The sequence below is a fragment of the Gallinula chloropus genome (genome assembly GCF_964237585.1).
Source record: "Gallinula chloropus genome assembly, chromosome: 6".
Lineage (NCBI taxonomy): Eukaryota > Metazoa > Chordata > Aves > Gruiformes > Rallidae > Gallinula > Gallinula chloropus.
Genome location: NC_140091.1, coordinates 2,916,942 through 2,939,125, shown reverse-complemented (window position 1 = coordinate 2,939,125; position 22,184 = coordinate 2,916,942). Strand labels below are relative to the sequence as shown.

Sequence of the window (22,184 nt, the reverse complement as noted above, 5' to 3'; positions counted from 1 at the left end):
TTAAAGTGGACTCATCTCTGAAAGTAACTACTAAGAAGGGGAAAAGAACAAGATAAATGTGGTTTCTTATATTCTTTCACCACCTGATTCAGCTTTTCTTATGTGTGTTTTCAAAGACAGGGACTGGACCATCGTAGTTGGCTGTAATCCCTGTGAGGGTGGATGGTTAGAGGGCTCCCAGGGAAGCAGGTTGTCCACTGGTGGTGGGATTAATTCCTCCTGGAGATGCTGCCCTCGCAGGGGATTCTCCCTGCAGCTCCCAAGAGAGGACAGAAAGGAGCAGGGTGAGGATTCTGACCCATGCTGGGAGGAAGACAAAACCAATGCAGTGTTCAGAGCCTCTAGTGATGGGGCCAGGGGCCAATGTGATCAAGTCCTTTTGGAAACGCAGTACAAAATCACTATTGTTCTATACGATGTCATGCTTGTGCCAACATCCATTTTTGTAGACTCTCTGCAAGCTGCTCCCCCTTTCCTGCACTCACAGGAGCTGCCTTGTATGGTCTGCAAATGCTAAAATCCTGCCCCACCCACACACACGTGCCTGGCATGGCTATGGCCTTCCACTGTCACTCTGCAGTCAGTGGCACGAATGGGGTTAAATGCTTCTGCAAGAATCTGGGTGCTACAGGAATACAGGAAGAAATGTGGAGTGTAGATGTGACCTGTATGTCTGGGAGGGGAAGACAGAACCTCCAGGAACCAAGCTCATGCTCCTTCAAAAGCCACCAGCCCTGCGCTGTTCTGGGCTGTGCACATCCAGTGATCCCCAAATAGGTATGGAAAATGCCTCCTTTCCTCATGATACATGGACCATTCTTCATATGTTCACATCAAACCATGGAAACTTGCCTGTCAAATCCATTTGCTATGGTTGTGTTGCTTAAAAGAAGTTGCTATGACTTCACAAGCATGAACAAGAAATGATAGTGCTTATAGTGCAGACAGCACTGGTGCAGCCATAGCTGGAATTCAGACACCCATTTACAGACCCCAAATCTAGGTAAAGAAAGGGAAATTCTTATTTCAGTTAAATGTGTATCTTGTAAAGCACAATTCTCCTTTCTCCATAAATCCACTTTCATTCTTGTATTTTCTGTTCCTGTTTTCTATCAGTCATCCCAGTCTCCAACTGCTGCTTATCTATCGGGGTGTGATTGCATTCCCTGTGTTCCTGCACTAAGCAGAGGATAGAAGAAATACACAGCTCAGACCATGGATTTAACCAGCACAAGGCTTGTGCAGGAACCACATCACAACAAAGGGTATGTCCGCAGGGCAGCTTGGTGAGGGACAAAGTAAACTGGCCTTTATGTGCCAAAGGCACAGAGTATTTTGAGTTTAGAGGAAAGCAATGAAGGACTGAAGGGTGATGAGCTGTAATTTTGATTCCTGAGTGAAGGAGGTGATAGATACTCTGGTGGGTTTTGGTACTGCCTGTTCTTTGATAGCGGTTTAGTTCCTGATAGCTCAATGGAAACTCTTCCATAACACTCCTGATAAGCTGCACCTAGAAAAGACTGGCTCCCCCAACGTCTGCAGTTCTATCCTCCAGGCTGAAGGGTGAAAAGCAACCCCTTGGCTTTACAGGCCTCCCACAGACAAAGATGTTCCTTGTAAAACTGCTAACCAAGCAAGGACACGTAATGTTGTGTCTTCTTGGAGCTGTGAACTCAGCAGCCTGCAGCCTGCAGAAGGCATTTGTTTTCTTTGACACCACTCTCCTGTGACCAACTCACAGCCCTTTCCTGTACTAAGGGTACATAGATATTAAGTCTCTGGGATGGGCAAGGAATTCAAGGGGCATTGCTGCATCCTATTCTTCAGGTGAGTTTCCAGCAGGGAGTTCAGCAGTTTTGAAGGGAATGGCTCTGTGCAGGGACAAGACCTGGCCCAGCACCGCTGCGGGGCCGGCGCAGACCTGTCTGCACCCAAGGCTTTGCCCAGAGGGCGATGAGATGCTTGCCCACAACCATCTGCAGGCAGCAGCTATGGGCCCAGAGAGGCTGGACCTCTTCTTCGGGTGCTCCAGCTCTTGCTGACTGCACCAGCAGCTGGTGGAGGCCAGCTGGTCCTGCTCTGCAGAGGCACAAGAGGCTCTGCAGTTCCCTTCTTGACGTGGTTACACTGGGGGTCAGGGAGGGTCTTGCTACGGAATTCCTTAAAATCCTCACAGAAATGGCTCTGCTGTTGAGAACACACCACAGCTGGTTCTTTTAAATAATAAAAAAAAACCCAAATCCTTACCTGAATCTTGGCTCTTTATAAGGGTGGTCTCACGTCTCTAAATGTGCAGGTACCCAGCCAGGTTTGAGAGGAACTCTACAGTCTGTTCTAGGTGTGTCTGTCGATGGAGATACTACCAGCAGATGGTGCAAGAATATGCAGGTTGTGTTTCCTCCTGTCTCTGCTTCCAGGAGCGAGTGACAGCTCCCTGAGATGTTATTCCCACCTAAGAACAGAGATGGGGAGAGGCTGTATCTTTATTTTATTTTAATTATGGCTTGCAATATAACATTCAGCTTCTCACCTGTATTCCAGCCTGCAATGCAAAACCACACTGCCTCTGCTACCAGTGAAGCTGTTATATTCAATGGAGCAGCAGGCTGTGAGTCATGACAGAAAATACATGTAGACACACAGGATATGGGGAAAACACCCCAAATGATGCAGCGAGGCCACTTACACACCACCACTACTCTGCACTACAGAACTTAGCTTGCAAACAGGTCTGAGGAAATGTTGACAGAACCATCTTGCCTTTGGCAGCCTCTCAGTGTACAGAACCACATGTTTATATTGTTATGAACTAATCTGCTTTATCTCTAAATTATGGGTGTAATTATTGTTATTTTCTTAGGCATAATAGATGCATGTGTAGCTCTAGAAGTTCATATATCACAGCCAACTGCATTTTCTCCTATGCTGAGAGAAAGATAAATGAGAGATAAGGCTGCACACTGCCTGCAGTATCAGGAGCTCTACATCTCGATCTCAAACCCGATAAACTCTGCAGCACAGAGAAGCACATCATGGTTTGGGCATTGACAAGCTCTTGGTTTGTGGCTCAGGCCTCTAAGCTGACATTTTGCCTTTTGGAAGCTGAACTGAAAAGGAGCTCACTGCAGGCTGTAGCAGAGAGTTTACAGAACCACATCAATTCCTAATTTATTATTTCCTGCTTTTCCTAAAGTCTGCAAAGCTTTTCAGACAAGAACCAGCCACACCTCTGGGCTGTTCCATGAAGTCTGTGATGCATGTTAGCATGATGTGGTGAAGAAGATCCCACCCCTGATACAAGACAGTAGCTTTGTTGCTGCCTCATCCTCTTGGTCTGACATCAAATCACACAAACTCATCCTCAGGAGTGGGGAGAAACCAGACAAAGCCACGGAGAGGCACCTCTCTTAAAGGGACTGTGTCTCTGTGGTAGTCAAACTGTTCCCACGTGTGCTGGTGTAACAGCACCAAAGAGAATTAATGGGTTACAATGATTTGAGATCCTCTGAAAGCAGATGTAGCTTGGTAAGTAGGGGGTTGTGAAGGTTCCAGGCTGCTTGCTGTGGGAGGAGTCAGATTCTCTTTCCAGTGAAGTGACTTGGACAATTTGTTCCTGTTTCTAGTTGTGAGTGAAGGGTGGATCACCAAACAGTAAGAGCCCTAAATGCTCATTTCTATTCCTTCCAGCTGAAGCCAGCCCTGTCTTTACATCTTGTAGTCAGTATTCTCATTTTTGTGAATAAATCCTTACCTCTCCCATGGCAGGAAGTTTGCCTGAGAACTGTATTCCTCAAGAACAAACCAGGTTTTGCTAACATCAACTGTGAGAGCTCAGCACAGATCTTCCCCAGGTGATGCCTGCGAGTGGGGCGGGGAAGGCTGCTGAAAGAGCACACTGTCTCCATACGATGCACACAGCATTCCCAAAATTCAGAGTCATTCCCACAACATGGGAACCCTGACAGACTGACAGGCCTATCACTGGCACAGCTCCAGGGTTTGGAAGTAGCTATAAAGTTGTAGAGGGGATAGTGTGCTGTACACAAGAGAGGGGAGTCCAGAAATCCCTTCCCTGGGGCATCAGCTCTGTCCAGGCACTTCATATGGTTAGTTCTGGCTGTGGAGATTTCTAGTTTCCCAGTGCAGGTATTTTTATAACATAGGGCTGTGAAGTCTATAGTATTAGATATAATTTAATCTCACATGTCTGAGTGTCTCAGGACTGTACATATGCAATTACTGCCTCTTGCACCTGCTCCCTCTTTGGCTTGGATTTGAAACACTCTTTTACTGTAAGAAGCTGAAGCTTCAGAGGCTTCTAGACAACAGCTCCTTTATTGAGCGTGCTAAGCTGTCATAAATATTTAATTAGGTGTTGCTCTATTTTTGGAGAGATAAAAAAAAATTAAAATCCCCAATTCCTTACATTTAAACAGAATGTTTTCCTGCTGGAAAAATTTTCCTGCATTAACTAGTGGCAGGGAGCCATATTTTAAGAGGGTGCATAAAAATTTGAGAGGGTGAAAGGGTGGTAAAGAGGGGGTTTCAACAAGATGAGGGTTCTCTCTTGTGAAAAACTGTGCATTTCCAGTCCCTGCAAAAATACTGTCTGTTAACATCTTCTTTCCCTCTTCCACAGTTAAACTGTGAACCTGTAAATGTTCACAAGCCTAACTTTAAATCCAAAGCCAGGCCTTCTGGAGTCACTGACCCTGCTCCTAGGAGCTCACCTAAACACCTGTACGTGTGGAATTCGATTCTCAGACTGTAAAATCCTTGGACATAAATAGTCTCTTATCACATCTGTTAAAGCAGATTGCAAACCACTCCCTCCACAGGGCAGACTTTCACTGAAACGCAATACCAGTAAGTACTAAACAGCCTCGGTCACGCCACTTGGCTTGAGATGTGTCAGGATGCCGCTGCCATATCGAACACAAGCCTACCTGGAGCAACCAGACTCCTGCCCTCGGAGTTTATTCCAGTCCATTACTGATTCGAGGTCCAAGCACGTCAGAGATTCCATCCTTCTCATCACGCCCCCCTGTTGCCACAGACTGCACAGCACCTTCCAGCTCTGGGTGAAGCGATTCCTCAGCCGGCCACTCCAACTAGCAGCATAAATCGGGATTAATGAAACACAGGATAAAGCAAACAAGCGGTTACATGACTTCCGAGCACCACCCACCTGGATAAGACTTCCTTACCCACGCCTGCTGACACACAAAAGAACCTCTGTAGTCCCGACTGCCTGTTAACTGCAGTACTTAAGGCCACGTTTGCAAAGTGCGGCTAAATGTCATGCTGCAGAGCTCAGGCCAGGAAATCCAGCGAGTTTCAATAGCAGCTCAGTATCGACTCAAATTCGGAGCTTTGTAAATCCAACTAGCCAAGTAAATAAATCTTTAGGTCAATATATACCTTGAGAAGCTGAACCTTGGTTCCCTGAGTGATGGGCCCATCTGTGTGCAGGCGTACAAGGATATTTAACCTGTGGAGGAAAAGCAAAATAGGTGTAATAAGCACGTATACAACTGGCAGAGTCTAATTTCTGACATAACATAGATGCATATTTAGGGATATTGATCTGCAGCGATAAATAATTCATGCAGTAACGTGAAGAAACATCCAAAACGATTGCAGAGAACTTTAGAAACTAAAATTCCTTTAAAAACACTCTGTAGACCAAATGCTAGGCTCCTGATTTTGCTCCTCCAGTAACACACTTCACTCAGCAAAGTTTTACATTGCTGTGCAGGAAATACAGAGGGAAAAAAGGACAAAAGGGGAGTAAAGTACGTGTGAACGCAGATAGGACACTACCAGTGCTAACACCTTTAGGGAAACCACATGGGTCTGTGGCAACCGTGTCTGATTACTTGGCTCTAGTTTTCATCACTCAGGGAAGGCAGCAGGAGTTTGTCCTGGAGTCCTTCAGCTCATATTCTGGGGTAACCCCACCCAAGTTGAAGGGATGCTAAAGCTTACGTCTGGGCACAGCTTGAAGTCAGTTAGGAAACTGATCCTATAAAAATATCTCACTGGAGAACTTAGAAAAGTTTTCCAGAAGTTTTCCAGCAGAGTCATGGCTGTAATTGCAATGAACAGCCATGTTTTGGCTTAACAGGCTTTCCATTTAATATAACTGCCTAAAAAGTGTAGCTGCCACATGGAGTTCCTTAGTTCTCAAGATAAGAAGATGAATCTTTAAAAGATTCCTGACATTTTGGGGCAATATTAAATTGCATCACAGTATATAGATTTAATGTAGCCGATGGGTGTTTTGCAAGAAATATTTACTACAGCAACGCCTCCATCACGTTTCTCCCATCTCACACCATCCAAGTCCTGCCAGGGGAGAGCTGAGAAAAATATAAGGCCTTATATGGAGTAAATAAAGAGGAATTTTCAGAGCCAGATGAATTAGTGAAGTATGGAAGCCATCGCGCATGTAAAGACGAGCCCTCGTTATTCAGAGCCAGTGACACCACAGACGAATTGTGGAGGCCTTTCATCACCAACAGAACCATCCTGCCTTCTGCAGATGTTCATTTTGTTGCAAGACTGACATTAGATTTAAAATATTTCATTATGAAAAAACCCTGGAAGCGCTCTTGGGTTTAACAGAGCTGTTTCTATCCACAGAGAGCGTCTACTGATGGAGTCACAGGGGGCTAGAATTTCCTTTGCTGCATTTCCAGGGGTAATGAAATACATTCTACATCTTCCCTGCCGTTCGGCAAAGGCTTTTCTTCTAAACAAAACCACAGTTAGCCTGGGGGAATAAAAAAAGTCCTAGTTTGTCTGTAGAAAGGGGCCTTTGTAACCAGCGCAGAGAACCTATAGCTACTGCACACATAACAGCAAATGCATTTACTCCTGGACATCCTCAGACTGAGCCACTTTGTTCATACATAAAGGATTCCACAGACTTTCTGGTGCAGCCCTGACAGCAAACCTCCTCGGCAGGGGCCAGGTTGAAGAGCAGGATGGAGTCATCTTTCCCAAACGCTGCCTTTTGTGAGCCCGCTGATCACCACACCAGGGTTTTTCTTTGCCACCTTAGCAGCCTCAAAGGAGCTGTGATTTATTGCACGCTTCCTGGCCGTGCCAGTAAAGCTCTTTAGCACACACCTCGTAGGAGCTACTACGAGTGTAATCCTTGCTTTATGAGGGAGAAGCAGAAAGTGTGCCATACAGCTCCTTTATGTACTCAGGGAACGGGGTGGGACCCCGCTGCAAGGCCGCGCCCGCTGGGCAAACTCTGGTGGGCCCCGCAGCCGCCTGCCCGCGGTCTCTGCACCCGCCCAGGGCAGCTCCGAAGGCCGGGGCGGCAGAGCTCTCCCTCCCCTCCGCAGCGCCGCACACTCGTGCGGGCACTCGAGGGGCTGCCAGCCGCACATTTGCACCCCCCGGCCTCGGTGGCGAACGGGCGGCGCCGAGCCTGAGGGGAGCCACAGGGCGGGAAAAGGGGCTACGGCCTGAGGGAGGCTGCGGCCTGAGGGGGGCTGCGGCCTGAGGGAGGCTGCGGCCTGAGGGGGGCTGCGGCCTGAGGGGGGCTGCGGCCTGAGGGGGGCTGCGGCCTGAGGGAGGCTGCGGCCTGAGGGGGGCTGCGGCCTGAGGGGAGCTGCGGCCTGAGGGGAGGCGCGGCTCCGCCTCAGGCCCCGCAGCGCGCTCCAGTCCCGCCACCGCTCGCTTTTCGCCGTCGGGCGCCCGACTGTGGTTGGCTGTGTCGTCCCGCCGAGGCCCGGCGACTGCGGGCGGCGCTGTGGAGCGCACGGACCGGGCAGGAGCCGCGCAGGGGCGGCCGGGGCGGGGCCGCCGCGGCCGTTACCTCAGGCCCGCCCGAACGGCGACGCCCGTGGACGCGCGCCCCTCGCTGCGATTGGCGGAGGCGCGAAGGGGCGGGGCCAGACCGGGACCGATCCACCGCCGCCGGAGCGGAGGGGGGGATGTTTCTGTGGAATGGTTCGACCCGGCCACCTCCCTTCCCCCCCTCGCGAGACCGAGCCCTTTGGCCGGGCCGTTAGCAGCGCCCGCGCGCGCTCAGGCAGGACCTCCACGGGCTGTCCTCCGCATTGCCTGACGGCTGCGGCGGCGGAGGCGCGGCGCTGGGGCTACTGGCGGAGCCCGTGAGAAAGCGTCGCTCGGTCGCCGAGAGCCGGCGGCAGGCGAGCCTCCCGCGGCTACCATGACCCTTCGGTGTCTGCGGGCTCCATCCCGGACTTCTGCTCCGGCGTTTGAGGGGGGCGTCCGCGAGCTTCTGCGCGCCAGGAGGGGTGAGGGCGCGGGTCCTGGCAGCGCGGAAAACGCGCCAAGTTTCCCGCGGAGGGGAGAGCGGCGCCGGGGCGCCCCGCGGTCTCCATAGCAACTGGCGGGCGACGGCGGCGGCCCGCGCCGAGCCAACATGTAGCGGTGAGGAGAGGCGGCCCCGCCGCCATCCGCTCCCGGGAGCCGGGGCAGGCGGGAGAGTGAGCCGAACCCAGCGGCCTCCCGCGCGGGCGGGACCGTGAGGGCGGGCGGCGCGGGGCAGCGGGCCGGGCGGGCGGCCGGAGGGGTGAGGAGGGGGGGAGGCGGCTGTCAGAGCCCGGGGAATGGGGACTCCGGGGCCACGCTCCGCTCCGGTGCCTCTCGCTGCTTCCCGCACTGGAGTTAAATGGCGACCCGCGCGTGTGTGTGTGTGTGTGTGTGCGCAGGGTGCGAGCGGCCAGCGCAGCTTCCCGGCCGGGCCGGCCGCCTCCCTCGCTCGCCAGCCCGCCAGGAAAGATGCCCGGGGTCTTGCCGAGTGACAGCACCGGGCCTCCGAGAGGGAGCCCCTCCAAGAAGAACAGGCTCTCGCTGAAACTCTTCCAGAAAAAGGAAGCGAAAAGAGCGCTGGATTTCACCGAATCCCAGGAAAATGAACAGAAGAGCTCGGAGTTCCGGGGCTCCGAGATGTACGTAAGGCTTTTCACTCCCGACCAGCGCTTCTGAGAGCTCACCCGGGGCGCTTGGTGTGGTCATAGCAGATAAACACCCCTGTCTGCTCATTTGCATTGTCCTGCCTCACACAGGTGTGTGCTTTTGGCACCCACAGAGTAAACCTTTAAGCCACCCTGATCACAATGACCCGCCTACTCACCCTAGCAAGTTCCTGTAACTGGCTTTGGAAACAGCTATCCTCTGTAACCTGCTTGGGAGAACAAGTTTGCCACATGCTGGACACTTAATTGGCATAAACTTGTTAGTAACTGGAAGCAGTTACCTTGTTTGAAGTTAAGACAAAGGTGTTTGAAGTCTTGACACCAGGTTTTGGGAAAGATCTTAAAACATAAGGCTGGGCAGAATGAGTTTCAATGGAAAAAAGACCATATTGTCAGATTTTCTAAGGTTGTTTTGGCCACAAGTAAAAGATTGCGCTGCTTCCTGTCATCCCTGAGGGTGTTTCAAGCCCTGAGCTAATCTGTCAACTCGTTTCATTGCAGCTAGTGAGGAAACAGAAGTGGGGACATTGCTTAATCGTGGCCAGTGGAGACTTTAAAACTTGGTTCCGTTGTGTCAGTGTGGTGCATTAATCACTGTGCACAGTGTGCCAGGTTCGCTGGGTTTGGGTTTTGGGGATTTTTTGCTGGTTTTATGCTCCTGGTTTGTGTCTGGAAATGAAGGGATGTGAATCTGGAGCAGGGGGCTGTAATAGAAAATACATGCAAGACACCTTTGTCTTAGCACTGCCTTAGGAATGAGCAAAAAAAAAAACACATAAAAGAGTTGTAAAGAGAGCTTTTTTGGTTCCTTAAATCAAGTCTCCTGACATCTCTTTGCAAAACACGCATCAGAGCTAACAGCAGGTGCTCCAGCTTCTTGGAAACCTGGCTGCTGTTGTGCAGGCCACTGAAGAGAAGCATTAAGAGTTGAGTGGTTCGTGTTTGAGTGCCCAGCATGGCCAAACTGGCGCTCTGGGATGTGCTTTGACGTGCCTGTGACCTGTGTACGTTAGTCCTTCACTCTGCAGGCTAGCTCTGAGGCAGGTGGTGGCTGGGAGAGGGGTGTGAGTGAGTACCAGGTGGGATATTCCAGAGTTGCCTCTGACACGCCGTTTCCTCTATCAGCGACCAGGTTGTTCCCGCAGCACAGCCTCCGTCGCTCGTTAGCTGTGAGAAGAAAGACGGCATGTTGCCTTTCGTGGGCTTGAACAATCTGGGAAACACTTGTTACCTTAACAGCATACTGCAGGTAAGAGCACATGCAGGGCCATGGAACAACAGAGTTTCTTCTGGCTAAGTTTGCTGTGACCCAGTCTTCTGGCTAAGTTTGCTGTGACCCACAACTCTGGCTGCGCTGTGAGGGGAATCTAATTATAGTGGTGGGGGGAAGAGATGATACTGCAGGAAATATTTGTGCTGTAGGTTGCCTTGATGGGGTAACTTTTCAGTTGACTTACCCTGGGCACCTCCCTGCTGTGAGGAGCAGCCTTGAGAGACACGGAGCTGCCTTGATTGTAAGTGTGGGCACGTATGTTGAGTTAACTTCTTACTTCACTGATTATTCTTCTGTTTTCAACTGTTGCTTTCAGGTATTGTATTTTTGTCCTGGTTTTAAAACTGGAGTGAAACACTTGTATAATATTATTTCAAAGAAGAAAGAATCTCTGAAGGATGAAGGAGAGCAAAGAGCAGAAAAGGTAATGTATCTCCCTACACATTCCATTACCTCTAGTTTTGCACGTGGGAGTGCAATGAAAACGTGACTGTGATTTCTTCTAATTGTAAAAAGTCTTGCAGTATTGTTTTCCACAGAGGTATTTCAGGTAAAAGAACGATTGAGTTGGTCTGAGCTCACATTCAGCGTATCTGTAAACTTGGAAGCACGGGTCTTCAGGTTAACAGAAGGGGTTGGAGAAGGTATCTTGCTGGTTTCTGATGATAAGATGAATTATACAGCACTTTGAGTGGGTGGGAAGTGGAGTTTGGGCAAAGGTGGTTTTGGTTTGTAGAATATCAGATAGTCTGGCTTTATGTGTGTTTTCTAAAAGAGCAATACATCATCTGACACTCACCTGTTCCCCATGCCAGGCAGAAAAGCTCAAAAGCCTGTTAGAAAACTAAGTGAGGGCTAAAGAGACAAAGTTTAACTCATTGTTACAGACAAGACTGCAAGTGTGTTTATTCTTGTTCCCACAGGGAAATTGTAAAGAAGATTCACTGCCAAGTTATGAACTGATCTGCAGTTTGCACTCGCTGATCCTTTCAGTTGAGCAGCTTCAAGCCAGCTTTCTCTTAAATCCAGAGAAATACACAGATGAACTCGCTACTCAGCCACGGAGGCTGCTAAATACCCTGAGGTACAGCTTGGCTTTTAAACACATTGTCAGAATTTTCACCCTTGGTTTTGAGATCATTTTCCTTGCACAGCATTACAGACCTGTAGAAGGTAGATGGTCTTAAATCTGGGGCATCATTGTAGGAGGCAAGTTTTTCTCCCATTTCCAAGGGAAAGTTTGTGTTTGGCCTGACCTTTACAGTATCAGGAATCTAGAAGGGTGCTTTGATTTCCTGAGAATGTCATTTAAATCCAGCTGTGGGTTTAAAACCATGCTTAGCCTGACCTGAGATGGAGCAGTGCTGGGCTGCAGTTGAATGTGTCGTTCTGCATGGGGCTATAACTGCCCTTCTGTTGCTGTCTGGAATGGAGAGGACTTCTCCCTAGCAAGATCCTTCTGGAGAGGATCCTTCCCTGCTTTTAGGTCTAAACTTTCACTGAATGACCAGGTTGGAAAAGACCTTTAAGATCATCGAGTCCAACTGTTCCCATCTTAGACTAAACCATATCCCTGAGCACCTCATCTACCCTTGTCCCATCTCCTGTCCCCTGGCTGAAGAGACCATCGCCCACCTCTCTGCACCCTCCTGGCAGGTCAGTGGAGGTGGGGAGAAGGTCTCCCCTCAGCCTCCTCTTCTCCAGGCTCAACACCCCCAGCTCCCTCAGCTGCTTCTCAGAGCATTTGCTCTCCAGCCCCTTCCCCAGCCTGGTTGCCCTTCTCTGGACACACTCCAGGACCTCAGTGTCCTTCTTATGGTGAGGAGCCCAGAACTGGACCCAGCACTCGAGGTGTGGCCAAGTACAGGGGCAATCTTTAAATCTCACATCATCTTAGCTACTTAGATGAACAGCTAGCCCTCATTTCTTGGCTGCTTTACTTTTGCTTTCAACAGAGAGCTCAACCCGATGTACGAAGGCTACTTGCAGCACGATGCCCAGGAAGTTCTGCAGTGTATCCTGGGTAACATCCAAGAGACGTGTCAGCTACTGAAGAAGGAAGAACTGAACAAGCTGCCTGTGGAAGAGTCTACAGCTAAACCAGAGGAAAAACTCAATCAGAATACTGAGAGCAATGGAACTGGGAACCACGCTGAGGAGGAGGATAATGCACCGAGTGACTGTGCTGGAGAGGTCGCTGAAGACAAGCTGCTCAAAGGAAATGGGAAGAGGAAAAGCGATGCTGAGGGTGGCAATGCCAAGAAAAAATCCAAAGTATCAAAGGAGCAAATTGCAGCAGAAGAAAATCAAAGACAAACCAGGTCGAAGAGGAAAGCAACAGGAGAAAAGCTGGAACATCAAACTGATGCCATTGCCAAGTGCTCGAGCGAAAACGAGAGCACAAAGCCAACGCAGAAGAAGTCACGGCTTAGGTTAAACTGGTTAAAATCTTCCTGCAAACAGCCAAGTATTCTGTCTAAATTTTATAGTCTGGGAAAATTAAGTACAAACTTGGGCTCCAAAGACCCAGGGAAAGATTATGATGACTGTGAGCTCGAAGAGTCGTCCGTAAAGTGCGAAAACGGTATCAATAGCAAAGAAGAATACTGTGAGCCAACGTGTCCTGTGGAAAGCCATACTGAAAAAGGAACTGAGAAAGAACCAAAAAAGGAAGGTTGGTGAATAAATAGATGGGCTTAAAATTAGTATGATTAACAAATTGCTCCGCGTGGGAAGTCAGCCTTCAGGCTGCGCAGCAAGCGGAGCTCTAAATACAACATTAACATTTTCAGGAATTGAAAAGTATCTTTGTGAAAGAAAATTATATTTTTTACCTGTTTGTAGTTGTTATTTATAACTTGACCTGTGTAGCTGAGGCCTTAAGGGGTATTTCTCTAAGATTATATCATTGCTGTACAACTAAAAACAGTCAGAATGTTACTGGGTGTGTATTATAGCCCATTTTTTGTCATCCTTGGTGATAGTGGGTGGATCCAAGAACTGGGATTGACCTTAAGAACAAGCCATTGGCTATAGCTTTGCATCCCAAACCTGTACAAACAATATCCTCTCCTTCTCCCCCGATTCTTTAGTCCTGGTGCATTATCAGCCTTCCCAGGCTCTGTAACACTGGAGGTTATGAGATAAGCTCCTTGCCTGGCAGGTATGGATTTTGTTTGCGTCAGTGAAGCAAGGTAACTGCTGAGGGAAGGGCCTTGGTCTCAAGTCAGCAGTTACTGAGTTGGCACATCCTTACTGATCCAACCACTGATGTTTATTAAGGCCTAAAGGGAGGCAGAATCTTTGGAGATCTCTTTGTTTCATCAGATTTGACTAAAATCAGCCGACAAGCTCAGAAAGCATTGGAGGAGAGGACTGGGAATAACCAGAAACCAGGGAGAGCTGCCAGTCGGCGCTGAGAAGGCAGCACACTGCCAAACACAAACTGTCCAGAAAGTGGCACTGTCAGAATTCAACTATAAGCCAAGAACTTAAACCTGAACTTAAAGTCCAAGGGGGAAAAGAAAGGGGCTCCCTGCTCAGTCACAAGGAGATGATACCGTGAAAATCATGTGTGATGAGCAGGTTTGGGTTTAATTCCTCTTTGGAATCCCTAAGAGGTTGTGTCTGTAACACAGGGATTTTCCAAGGAAGATGACAGGGTTCTGAAGCATCTTTAGAATAAAATTCATCCTGATAAGCCATGTGGCATGTGCTTTCTCCAGGTACAGAGCTGGCTGTTTTTGAACTGGTGGAGAAACTGTTCCAGGGCCAGTTAGTGCTGAGAACAAGATGCTTGGAGTGCGAGTGCTTCACTGAAAGAAGAGAAGACTTCCAGGACATCAGCGTTCCAGTGCAGGAAGATGAACTTTCTAAAACTGAAGAGAGTTCTGAAAGTAAGTAATTATCCACAAGGCTTGTGGTGTCTGTGTCTGCTGCTGCCAGCTGTTGAGCAAGGATGGGGCTGTAGTCACACAACACTGCTCCTGTTCGTGCTGGTTAAAATTAGAAGCTTTTCTGTTATCTCTTTTCCTGATTAGACTTTGGAAACATGCTGCTGATAATGTAGACAGATTCCGGCAGTATTAAAGTTCTTTCAGATCTTAACACGTAACATGGACTGCTCACCATGTTTTCCTGCTTAGGAATAGGCATTTTCTTTGATGTGGGTCTTCACTTTCCTCCTGGATAAGAAGTTACGCTGCTTTTCCTTCTTTTTCCAAGAAGCTACCTGTGTTTTCTTCATTTCATAAGAAACATCTGCACTTTTTTCTCCAAAATAAAATATGTGAGAAACCAGCTTTCTGTTTATTTACTGTAAAAAAAGAAATTTCTTCAGTATTTTAGACCATTATTACCTTAACATCTACCAGTATAAAACACATGCTATTAATCCTCTGCTCTCTCTGATGAGTTGTAGTGATCTGCACTTTGTTTTTAGCTCTGTACAACATTAAGCACACCAACAGTGTGTTCTGAAGCACAGAATCTTAAAGAAATTCATTGCCATGGACTTAATTTGGAGCAGCTTTTACTAGTTTTGCCCTCCCTGCTTTGCTGAAGGACTTGAGGGTAAAGCGTGCTGGGTGGCGGCGATGCGTGAAGTGATGCAGGTGATGTCATCAGCAGCAGGGTGAAGCTGTCATGGGGGGCAAAATATAAAAAGCAAAAGGGAACCTTCTGGTTAATTTGGAGGTTTGTCTTTAACGAGTGAAGTTCTCAGGTAGGTGCAGCTCATTTCCAGATGCAGTAACAGAATTAGTTGGATCTGAAGATGAGCTTTGGGAAAGCCGTGGATTTTTAAGGGATTTTAAGCCACAAAGTGTTATTTTCATCACTTCCTGAAATGCAAAGATTTGGATGTATGTTCATACACACTGAGTGTTCTTCACAGTGCTGATAGTTCTTGAAAGTGTCTTAACATTGTTTGGTTTCTCATTACACTGGTGGGATGCGTTGGCAATGTCTGTAATAGCGTACCTGAGAATGTAACCATTGTTTCTTTCTTTTTATATATAGTTTCTCCAGAGCCAAAAACAGAAATGAAGACTCTCAAATGGGCCATTTCCCAGTTTGCATCAGTGGAAAGGATTGTGGGAGAGGATAAATACTTCTGTGAGAACTGCCATCATTACACAGAAGCAGAGCGCAGCCTTTTGTTCGATAAAATGCCCGAAGTTATAACAATTCATTTGAAGTGCTTTGCTGCTAGTGGCTTGGAGTGAGTATGCAGATTGCCTGTGTTAACCAAAACCCTGTGCTCTTGGAAGGGGAATCTTCTCAGAAGAGATGGAAACGTTTTGTACCTCTCCCAAAAGCAAAAGGAGATGGCTAGATTGAGATTAAATCAGTGGGGGACAGCCCCTGACTTCTGCTGCTCCTTGTGACAGTGGAAAGCCTTTATGAAATTAACTCCAGGAGAATACACTTTCCTGAGACTTCTTAACACAGATTGGTTGGTGTATATTCTTACAACATCCTGATGTTTCTTAAAACTCTGTTGACTTTTAATTTCACCTCTCTGTGTGAGTTTATAGACAGGTTTAAGTACTTCAGCAGAACAAGTAATGAGAACAAACTTGGCTTTTACGATCCCAGCTAGTAGAGTTTGGTCTCTAACTCAACTCCAGTACTAAAATTCAGTGAAAAAACCTAAACAAACCAGGAGATTTCATTGTAAAGATCTAACACTGAGCACAGAAATCCTTTAAAATACAGTAATCATTGATGCTCACCTGCTGAGCAATCACTTTGATGTTACAGGAGTTCTTATTTTTTGAGAGATTATTCTTATGAGAGTGTTCTTTACCTTTTTTCATAGTTGAGAATTTAGGGATTTCCTTTGGGAAGCCAAGTGGAAAAAAACAACCCCAAGCAAACCCCTCCTGCCCTGTCCCTACGGCCTGTTATGCAAATGAAACTGTGGTCTGACACTTCATGCACAGCATTTTGCAGTAAAGCCACATTATCCCCTGAGACTGCCATTTTTCATTACTTGAGGAGACTTCATCAGGAAAAACTTCTTTTAAAGGATGAAATACCACCCCAGATCCTTCAGAAAGTTGTGAGACCATTAGGAGTGGATTGGAGAGGGACTGTGCAATCTTAGTAACAATTGCAGGCTTGTATTACCAGCTTCTCGTGGTGTCCACTGAAACGTGACTCACATTAACGTTGCTGGATGCAGCAAAAGAAGATAAACTGGGGTTGGGCTCAGCATCCCCATAGCTGGCATGTGTTCCAGAGAGCCCAGCATGCCTCTGCTGCCACCTGTGTGGTTTATAACTTGCTGGCTACACGTAGTTATGTATATGAATATAGTTCTGAGACTTAATGCAGAGCTGCCTGGGGATGTGCAGGGAGTTGGTATCGAAGCACAAGTTATCGTGGCCTTTTATCCACCGAGTTCCTCGTGCTTTGTGCTTCCCTGTTAGTTGGCTCCCCATGGCCAGAGCCAGCTTGCCAGGGGAGAGATGTAACGTGTGAAGTCTTCCCTGGGGTTTAGTTTGTAGCATTTGGGACGCTGAGATTTTCTAACTCATGATGTTCAGTGTCTTTGGAATACACAGACACCAGCTGCAAGTCGGTGGATGATCTGTCAGAGGACTGTGTAAGGCAGTGCTGATAACTGCAGCCACTGTAGATAAGGTCTGTAAAATTAGTGTCAAGGACTACATGAAGGTACTTACACAAGTAGTTTGCCAGGAATGTCACCAGCAGAGTTCTCTCTCTGTTTTTAGGAGTATCTTAAGTTTCTGGTGAAAAGAGAAACTTCTCTGCCTCTGTAACGCTGCTGACATCTCATCACACAAGTGTAGGGTCGTAACATACAGAAATGTCTTGTCCTTGTTCTGCAGAATATTTGACTGTCACAACATGATGGAGAGAAAGTTGCTTGCTTTTTAAAAACTCTGATGCTGTTGTTGAGTAGCTGCAGATGTGGGAAGGTATCCTGGTAGGACTACAGGCTATTAAAAAAAACCTACAACCCCAGATGTCCACCTGAAAGGAAACCTGATGATTATCTCACTTAGCTCCCTTGTTTGCTGTTGTTTTACTTCTGGGAGGATGTACCTGCAGGCTTAGCAGCTGTCTGCTGAATCACTTACCTCTTCTTCTGTCCTGGCAGTCTTCAGGTCCTGCCTCTCAAATCCTGAGAGCTGTATCTGGGTCAGCCTGAGTCCAATCTCTTGCCACAGGTTTTCTGCAAGCAGCCAGAGGTTAAGGAAGCAGGAAAGGGAAAATCAGCTGTAGAACTGGAGTTGGTGATGAAGCTGAGACTGCTTAGAAGATTGTTGCCCAGGGTTTTGGCTTGGGTGGTTTACCTTGGCCAAAACCCATGGTGTTTCTAAACAGCTTGGTTTGGAGGAATAAAGCAGATGGGGAGCTGAGGCTAATTAAGCAAAGCACTGGCTCGTGTTGTAGTATCCAGGGTCACACTCACAGCAAACAATTGGCTTTGGTGGAGCTTCCCCCAATGAACTTAAACTCAGAACATTTCTTGTAAAAAATACAAACAACTCTTGGTGGCTGAGACTGCAAGGGTTTGCCCTAGAAGCAGTAACAGACGGGTCTTGCTGGCCTTGAACTGAGATTTAAGACAAACAATCTTCATGCAGCTTCTCTTAGTCCCAGTAAAAGCTTTGAAAACTTGCCTGCTGCTCAGTTGTGCTCTACTGAGAGTTCTCAGCACCCAGGTTTAAATGAATGATGACAAACAAAGCAGAAGGGAACAGTGATGTCAGTATTTGCACTTAGTTGGCATGTGCTTTGTCTTTTCTAGATGCTGGCTTGCAAAGTGTGACAGTTTTGTTGTTTGGTGGGCTTTTTTTTTTTTAAAATGAGCCAGTGTGACACCTCCTTGCCTGGGGAAGAGCAATTCTCTTTGGCAAATGTGGGCTCAGACTGGGAAGCTATCGAGAAGCAGCGGGTTGGTTACTGTTAACATCTAATTAAGCATTATTTCCACCCTACAAATGTAGCAGGTGGTAAGAAAATGAGATTTCTTTGTATCATGTGAAATGGTAACAGGGAAGAACAAATGATGTTTTTTTTCCTTTTAAAAAGACTTATTTTAGGTTATTTTATGCTCACATTTGCTAATTAGTGAAAGCAATGCTTACATCACCCAAAATCTCTACTTGGAGTATTTCACACCCCTGTGTGTTAAAAACATTGCAGTAAAACAGCATAAGTCTGCAGGGGTCTGTAATAACTCGAGGTGTGAATGGAGAACAGTGGGTAAAGTCCCTCTGACTTGTGGCCTCAGAAGGTGGAGTCCCAGAACCATGTCTGGGGTGCAAACTGCTGTGCATCAGTCGGCAGAGGCAGAGTGTTTCAGACACGATTTGTCTGTCTTCAGGTTCTTATTCTTGAGAAGAGCAACAAGCCAATAGGAAAAGGATTCCTCTCTTCTTTCCTCCTCTCCAAATCTTTGGATCTCATTCAGAAGAGAGGCAGAGCCTGGTTTTTAATGTTTTCATATTAATTTGAGTGTCACTCTGAGCTTAAGTGGAACTGGATTCCTCATCTGGAATACCAGCACGTGGTTTCTCTGCTTCTTAACTCTCTTCTGAGTATCTCTATTTCTGGCTACTACCAGTAGGGATGTTCAGAAGATGTAAATAGTAGTATTTCCAATTATACATACACTCTCTTGTATTTCTGTTGGCGTAGTCCAGTGTTTCTAGTAACCTAGGTCTAAAATGAGCTTTCAGTTAGACTTGAGTGACAGAAGCCACTGAGTGTGTGTAAAGGCATGTGTCTGTCTGTAAGGGCTTATGGCTGTGAGCATCCACAAAAACATCTGGAAGCACAGCAGAACCAAAACTAAAGCCAGGAAAACAAAAGTACAGCTCTGTTACTGCATCCTTAGGATAACATGCAGGTTAGCAGTTAGCTCTTTGGAATCAAGGTTTTACCCCATAGCTTTCCCTACAACACTCTTAACAGTTGAGCAAGGCTGAATCATCACTGAAATCTATTAGGACATTATTTAATAAAGGGGTTCATCACACCAGGCTGAAGCAGTATGTGAATGATGTTGGAGTCATTCAAGGAGCCTGGTACATGGTCATGTAAAAGTCCCAACACTTTTTTCGCCTTTTCAAACACCTCAGATGATCCTTGTTGTAAAGAAAGGACCAAACCCTTTTTCACTGTGCACTGTGAACAAAATGCTGAATGTTTATGGGATGCTAGATGCTTTTCCAAAGCAAATCAGCTAGATGCTTTCCTAACAATCCCTGAATAACATAGGGCAGTTAATGAAGAATCCCTAGTAATAAGAGAGTGATAGTAACTTACTCATCCTTAGGTAACCATTGCATTGCCCTCAACAGTATATACTACAGTGCACTAAGGTAACCAAGACAAATGACTTAGTTTTTCTAAGTGCTGTTAAAGCTACTTGAAATTAAACCAGATTTTATATATTCCTTCACTTAGTAAGTTCTTCTTTCAAAGGTTTGGGGCAAAACCAACCCCAAACAAACGCAACCCTGCTTACTTCAGCCTCAGATGTCGTAGAGCTGTAGTTACTGGGAGCTGTTGTAGTAAGTGGTCTTAACTTGCTCTTTCTTCTAAAGGTTTGATTGCTATGGTGGAGGACTGTCCAAGATAAACACTCCCTTACTGACACCTCTCAAACTGTCACTGGAAGAATGGAGCACAAAGCCGACCAATGACACCTATGGCCTGTTTGCAGTGGTGATGCACAGCGGCATCACCATCAGCAGTGGACACTACACAGCTTCTGTCAAAATTACAGATCTCAATAGCCTGGAGCTGGACAAGGGGAACTTCATCACCGACCAAATGTACGACGTGATTAAACCAGAGCCGCTCAACGAGGAGGAGGCAAGAACCGTGGCCGAGGACTACGATGACGGTGAAGTCTCCTTTAGAGTCAACGGGAGCACGCAGCAGGGTAAAGTCCTGAACAAAAAGAACATGGAAGCTGTTGGACTTCTTGGGGGGCAGAAGAGCAAGCCTGACTGCGACCTGTACAACAACAAACCCCCGAACCCAGAGAAGTTTCTCAGTGTAGTTACAGAGACCAGGAATCCCGACGCCGGCAGCACGAACGGCAGCGTGGAGTGCAGCACAGACCACAGCGAGCAGAACGGTGTTGCTGCCAGTGGACTAGAAAACAAAGCCCTGTACGTACTGCAGAGCCTGAAAGAGTATGAGGGGAAGTGGTTGCTTTTTGACGATTCTGAAGTGAAGGTCACAGAAGAAAAGGACTTCCTGAATTCTCTTTCTCCGACATCCTCGTCTACATCAACTCCTTACCTACTGTTTTATAAGAAAATTGTAGAGTGATGCTATATTTTGACTGTAAATAGTAGGGATTCGTGTCCAATTTGCATCAAAGCTACCTGGAAGGAGCAGCCGTTTGGGTTTTCAAAGCTACTGGATCATAATGTTTCTGGTCGTCTCGTTCCGTGTAAGTGGCTCAACTTGAATTAACGAACCGCAACATAGAACGTAACTCCCCCAGTAACCTTTATGCTGGAGAAATAGTGATGTTACCTTTAGGAAATACCAGTTTGTATAGCTCCTAAATGAGGCCTGCAGTCCCCAGTAGTGGTTTTAACACGACTATAGTTCTCAGCCATGCCTCTTGTATTATTAGCGCTTCCTTTTTTTTTTAAAGAATAAAAGTTATTTGTATTCATATTCTGGAGTAAATGTATATTAACTAGCAGAGTTCATCAGAAGGTGTGTATTTTTGTAACTTGGGAAGTAATAATTCCTATTTAGTCTTTGGTTTATGGACGTGGTTTATTCTCTTTACCCGGTTCTATACTGCTCGGTGCGACTGGAAGCGCAAGAAAAGGGTCATGTAACCTTGTTTGGTGTATTGGAAGGAAGGGAACTTGCTAGAAAATGGGTGTTAAAGGGGTGGAGTGTAAATAGGTGTGGCTGATACTGCAGAACAGGAGGAGTGCATAGTGTAATTACAGTAATTTTGTACTTTGAAGAGTAAAGCCCTCTAATATGCATATCTGTTCGGGTGGGTTTGGAACTTAGTGGTGACCTGGTAACAGTTAATTTGTACTTTGGAGCTCATTGAAACGTGGGGAAACGGAAAGCATTTGGCTTGGATGCTTTGTTAAGAGTGTATATACGAAATAAAAGCTTTATGATACGCATCTGAGACGACTAGGTGAGACTGTGTGTTGGGAGAGGGGAAAGGGGAAAGTGAAAGTGGTTGGGTGCTGTTACAGAGAGGTTGGGAAACCCTATGGTGGAGAAATGGAACATATGAAGAGCTTTTAAAAATAATTCTGTGGGTTTTAACTGATTCTTGTACAGTGTGATCCTGATTCGAAGGCACATGGTGACATGGGGTAAGGAAGGTTCAGAGGCACAGGGATGAGGACAGGTTAGTGTGAAAACAAGTGAAATAAAGAGTTGGCACCAAATGCTAGATTGAAATTCCAAATCACCTGTTAGCTGCTGAAACATTCAGGTGGATCCTGTAGACCGCAGCCAGTTAAAAGCGGGACCCACGTGGGATGAGTGTTTCCCTGGGCTGTCAGAGGAGGGATGGAATGACATAAAGTGCTGCAGAGGCAAGGAGAGACCCCTGAGAGGTGAGCTGAGCTAAGCATGCCTTCCTTTTCTATATAAAGTTAAACTTTCAAATACAAACTAACTTCTTTACAGGAAAAGCCCTAGAAACCTCTATCTATTTATTCTGCAACAGTTGGTCTTTACAGTCTTGTCTTATAACGTGATGGGAACAGGCAGGTACCTCATGAGAATTCTCCCTTGCACATTTTCCATGTCACAGTGGACCTGAGATTTGTGCAGGCCTGGGTTTAGCCACAGGCCCTAGGTGTGTTACTGAAACACAGGGCTGAGGAGGTTACTGTGCTGTCTGGGGTTCCTCAGCTGGTGAAAACCACCACAGCGAAACCCCACTTCGCTGGTACCAAAGG

General features: G+C 46.9%; 1 protein-coding gene across 1 annotated transcript; it reads left to right on the top strand.

Annotated features, from left to right (window-relative positions):
- The first annotated feature begins 8,347 nt into the window (after positions 1 to 8,347).
- On the top strand, positions 8,348 to 21,385 carry USP1 (ubiquitin specific peptidase 1). Its single transcript, XM_084266497.1, has 9 exons — positions 8,348 to 8,415; positions 8,697 to 8,936; positions 10,089 to 10,212; positions 10,553 to 10,660; positions 11,160 to 11,320; positions 12,192 to 12,910; positions 13,962 to 14,132; positions 15,256 to 15,457; positions 19,824 to 21,385. Exons 2-9 carry the CDS (start codon positions 8,767 to 8,769, stop codon positions 20,557 to 20,559), a joined length of 2,391 nt encoding a protein of 796 aa, XP_084122623.1. The 5' UTR covers positions 8,348 to 8,415; positions 8,697 to 8,766; the 3' UTR covers positions 20,560 to 21,385.
- The last annotated feature ends 799 nt before the right edge of the window (positions 21,386 to 22,184 follow it).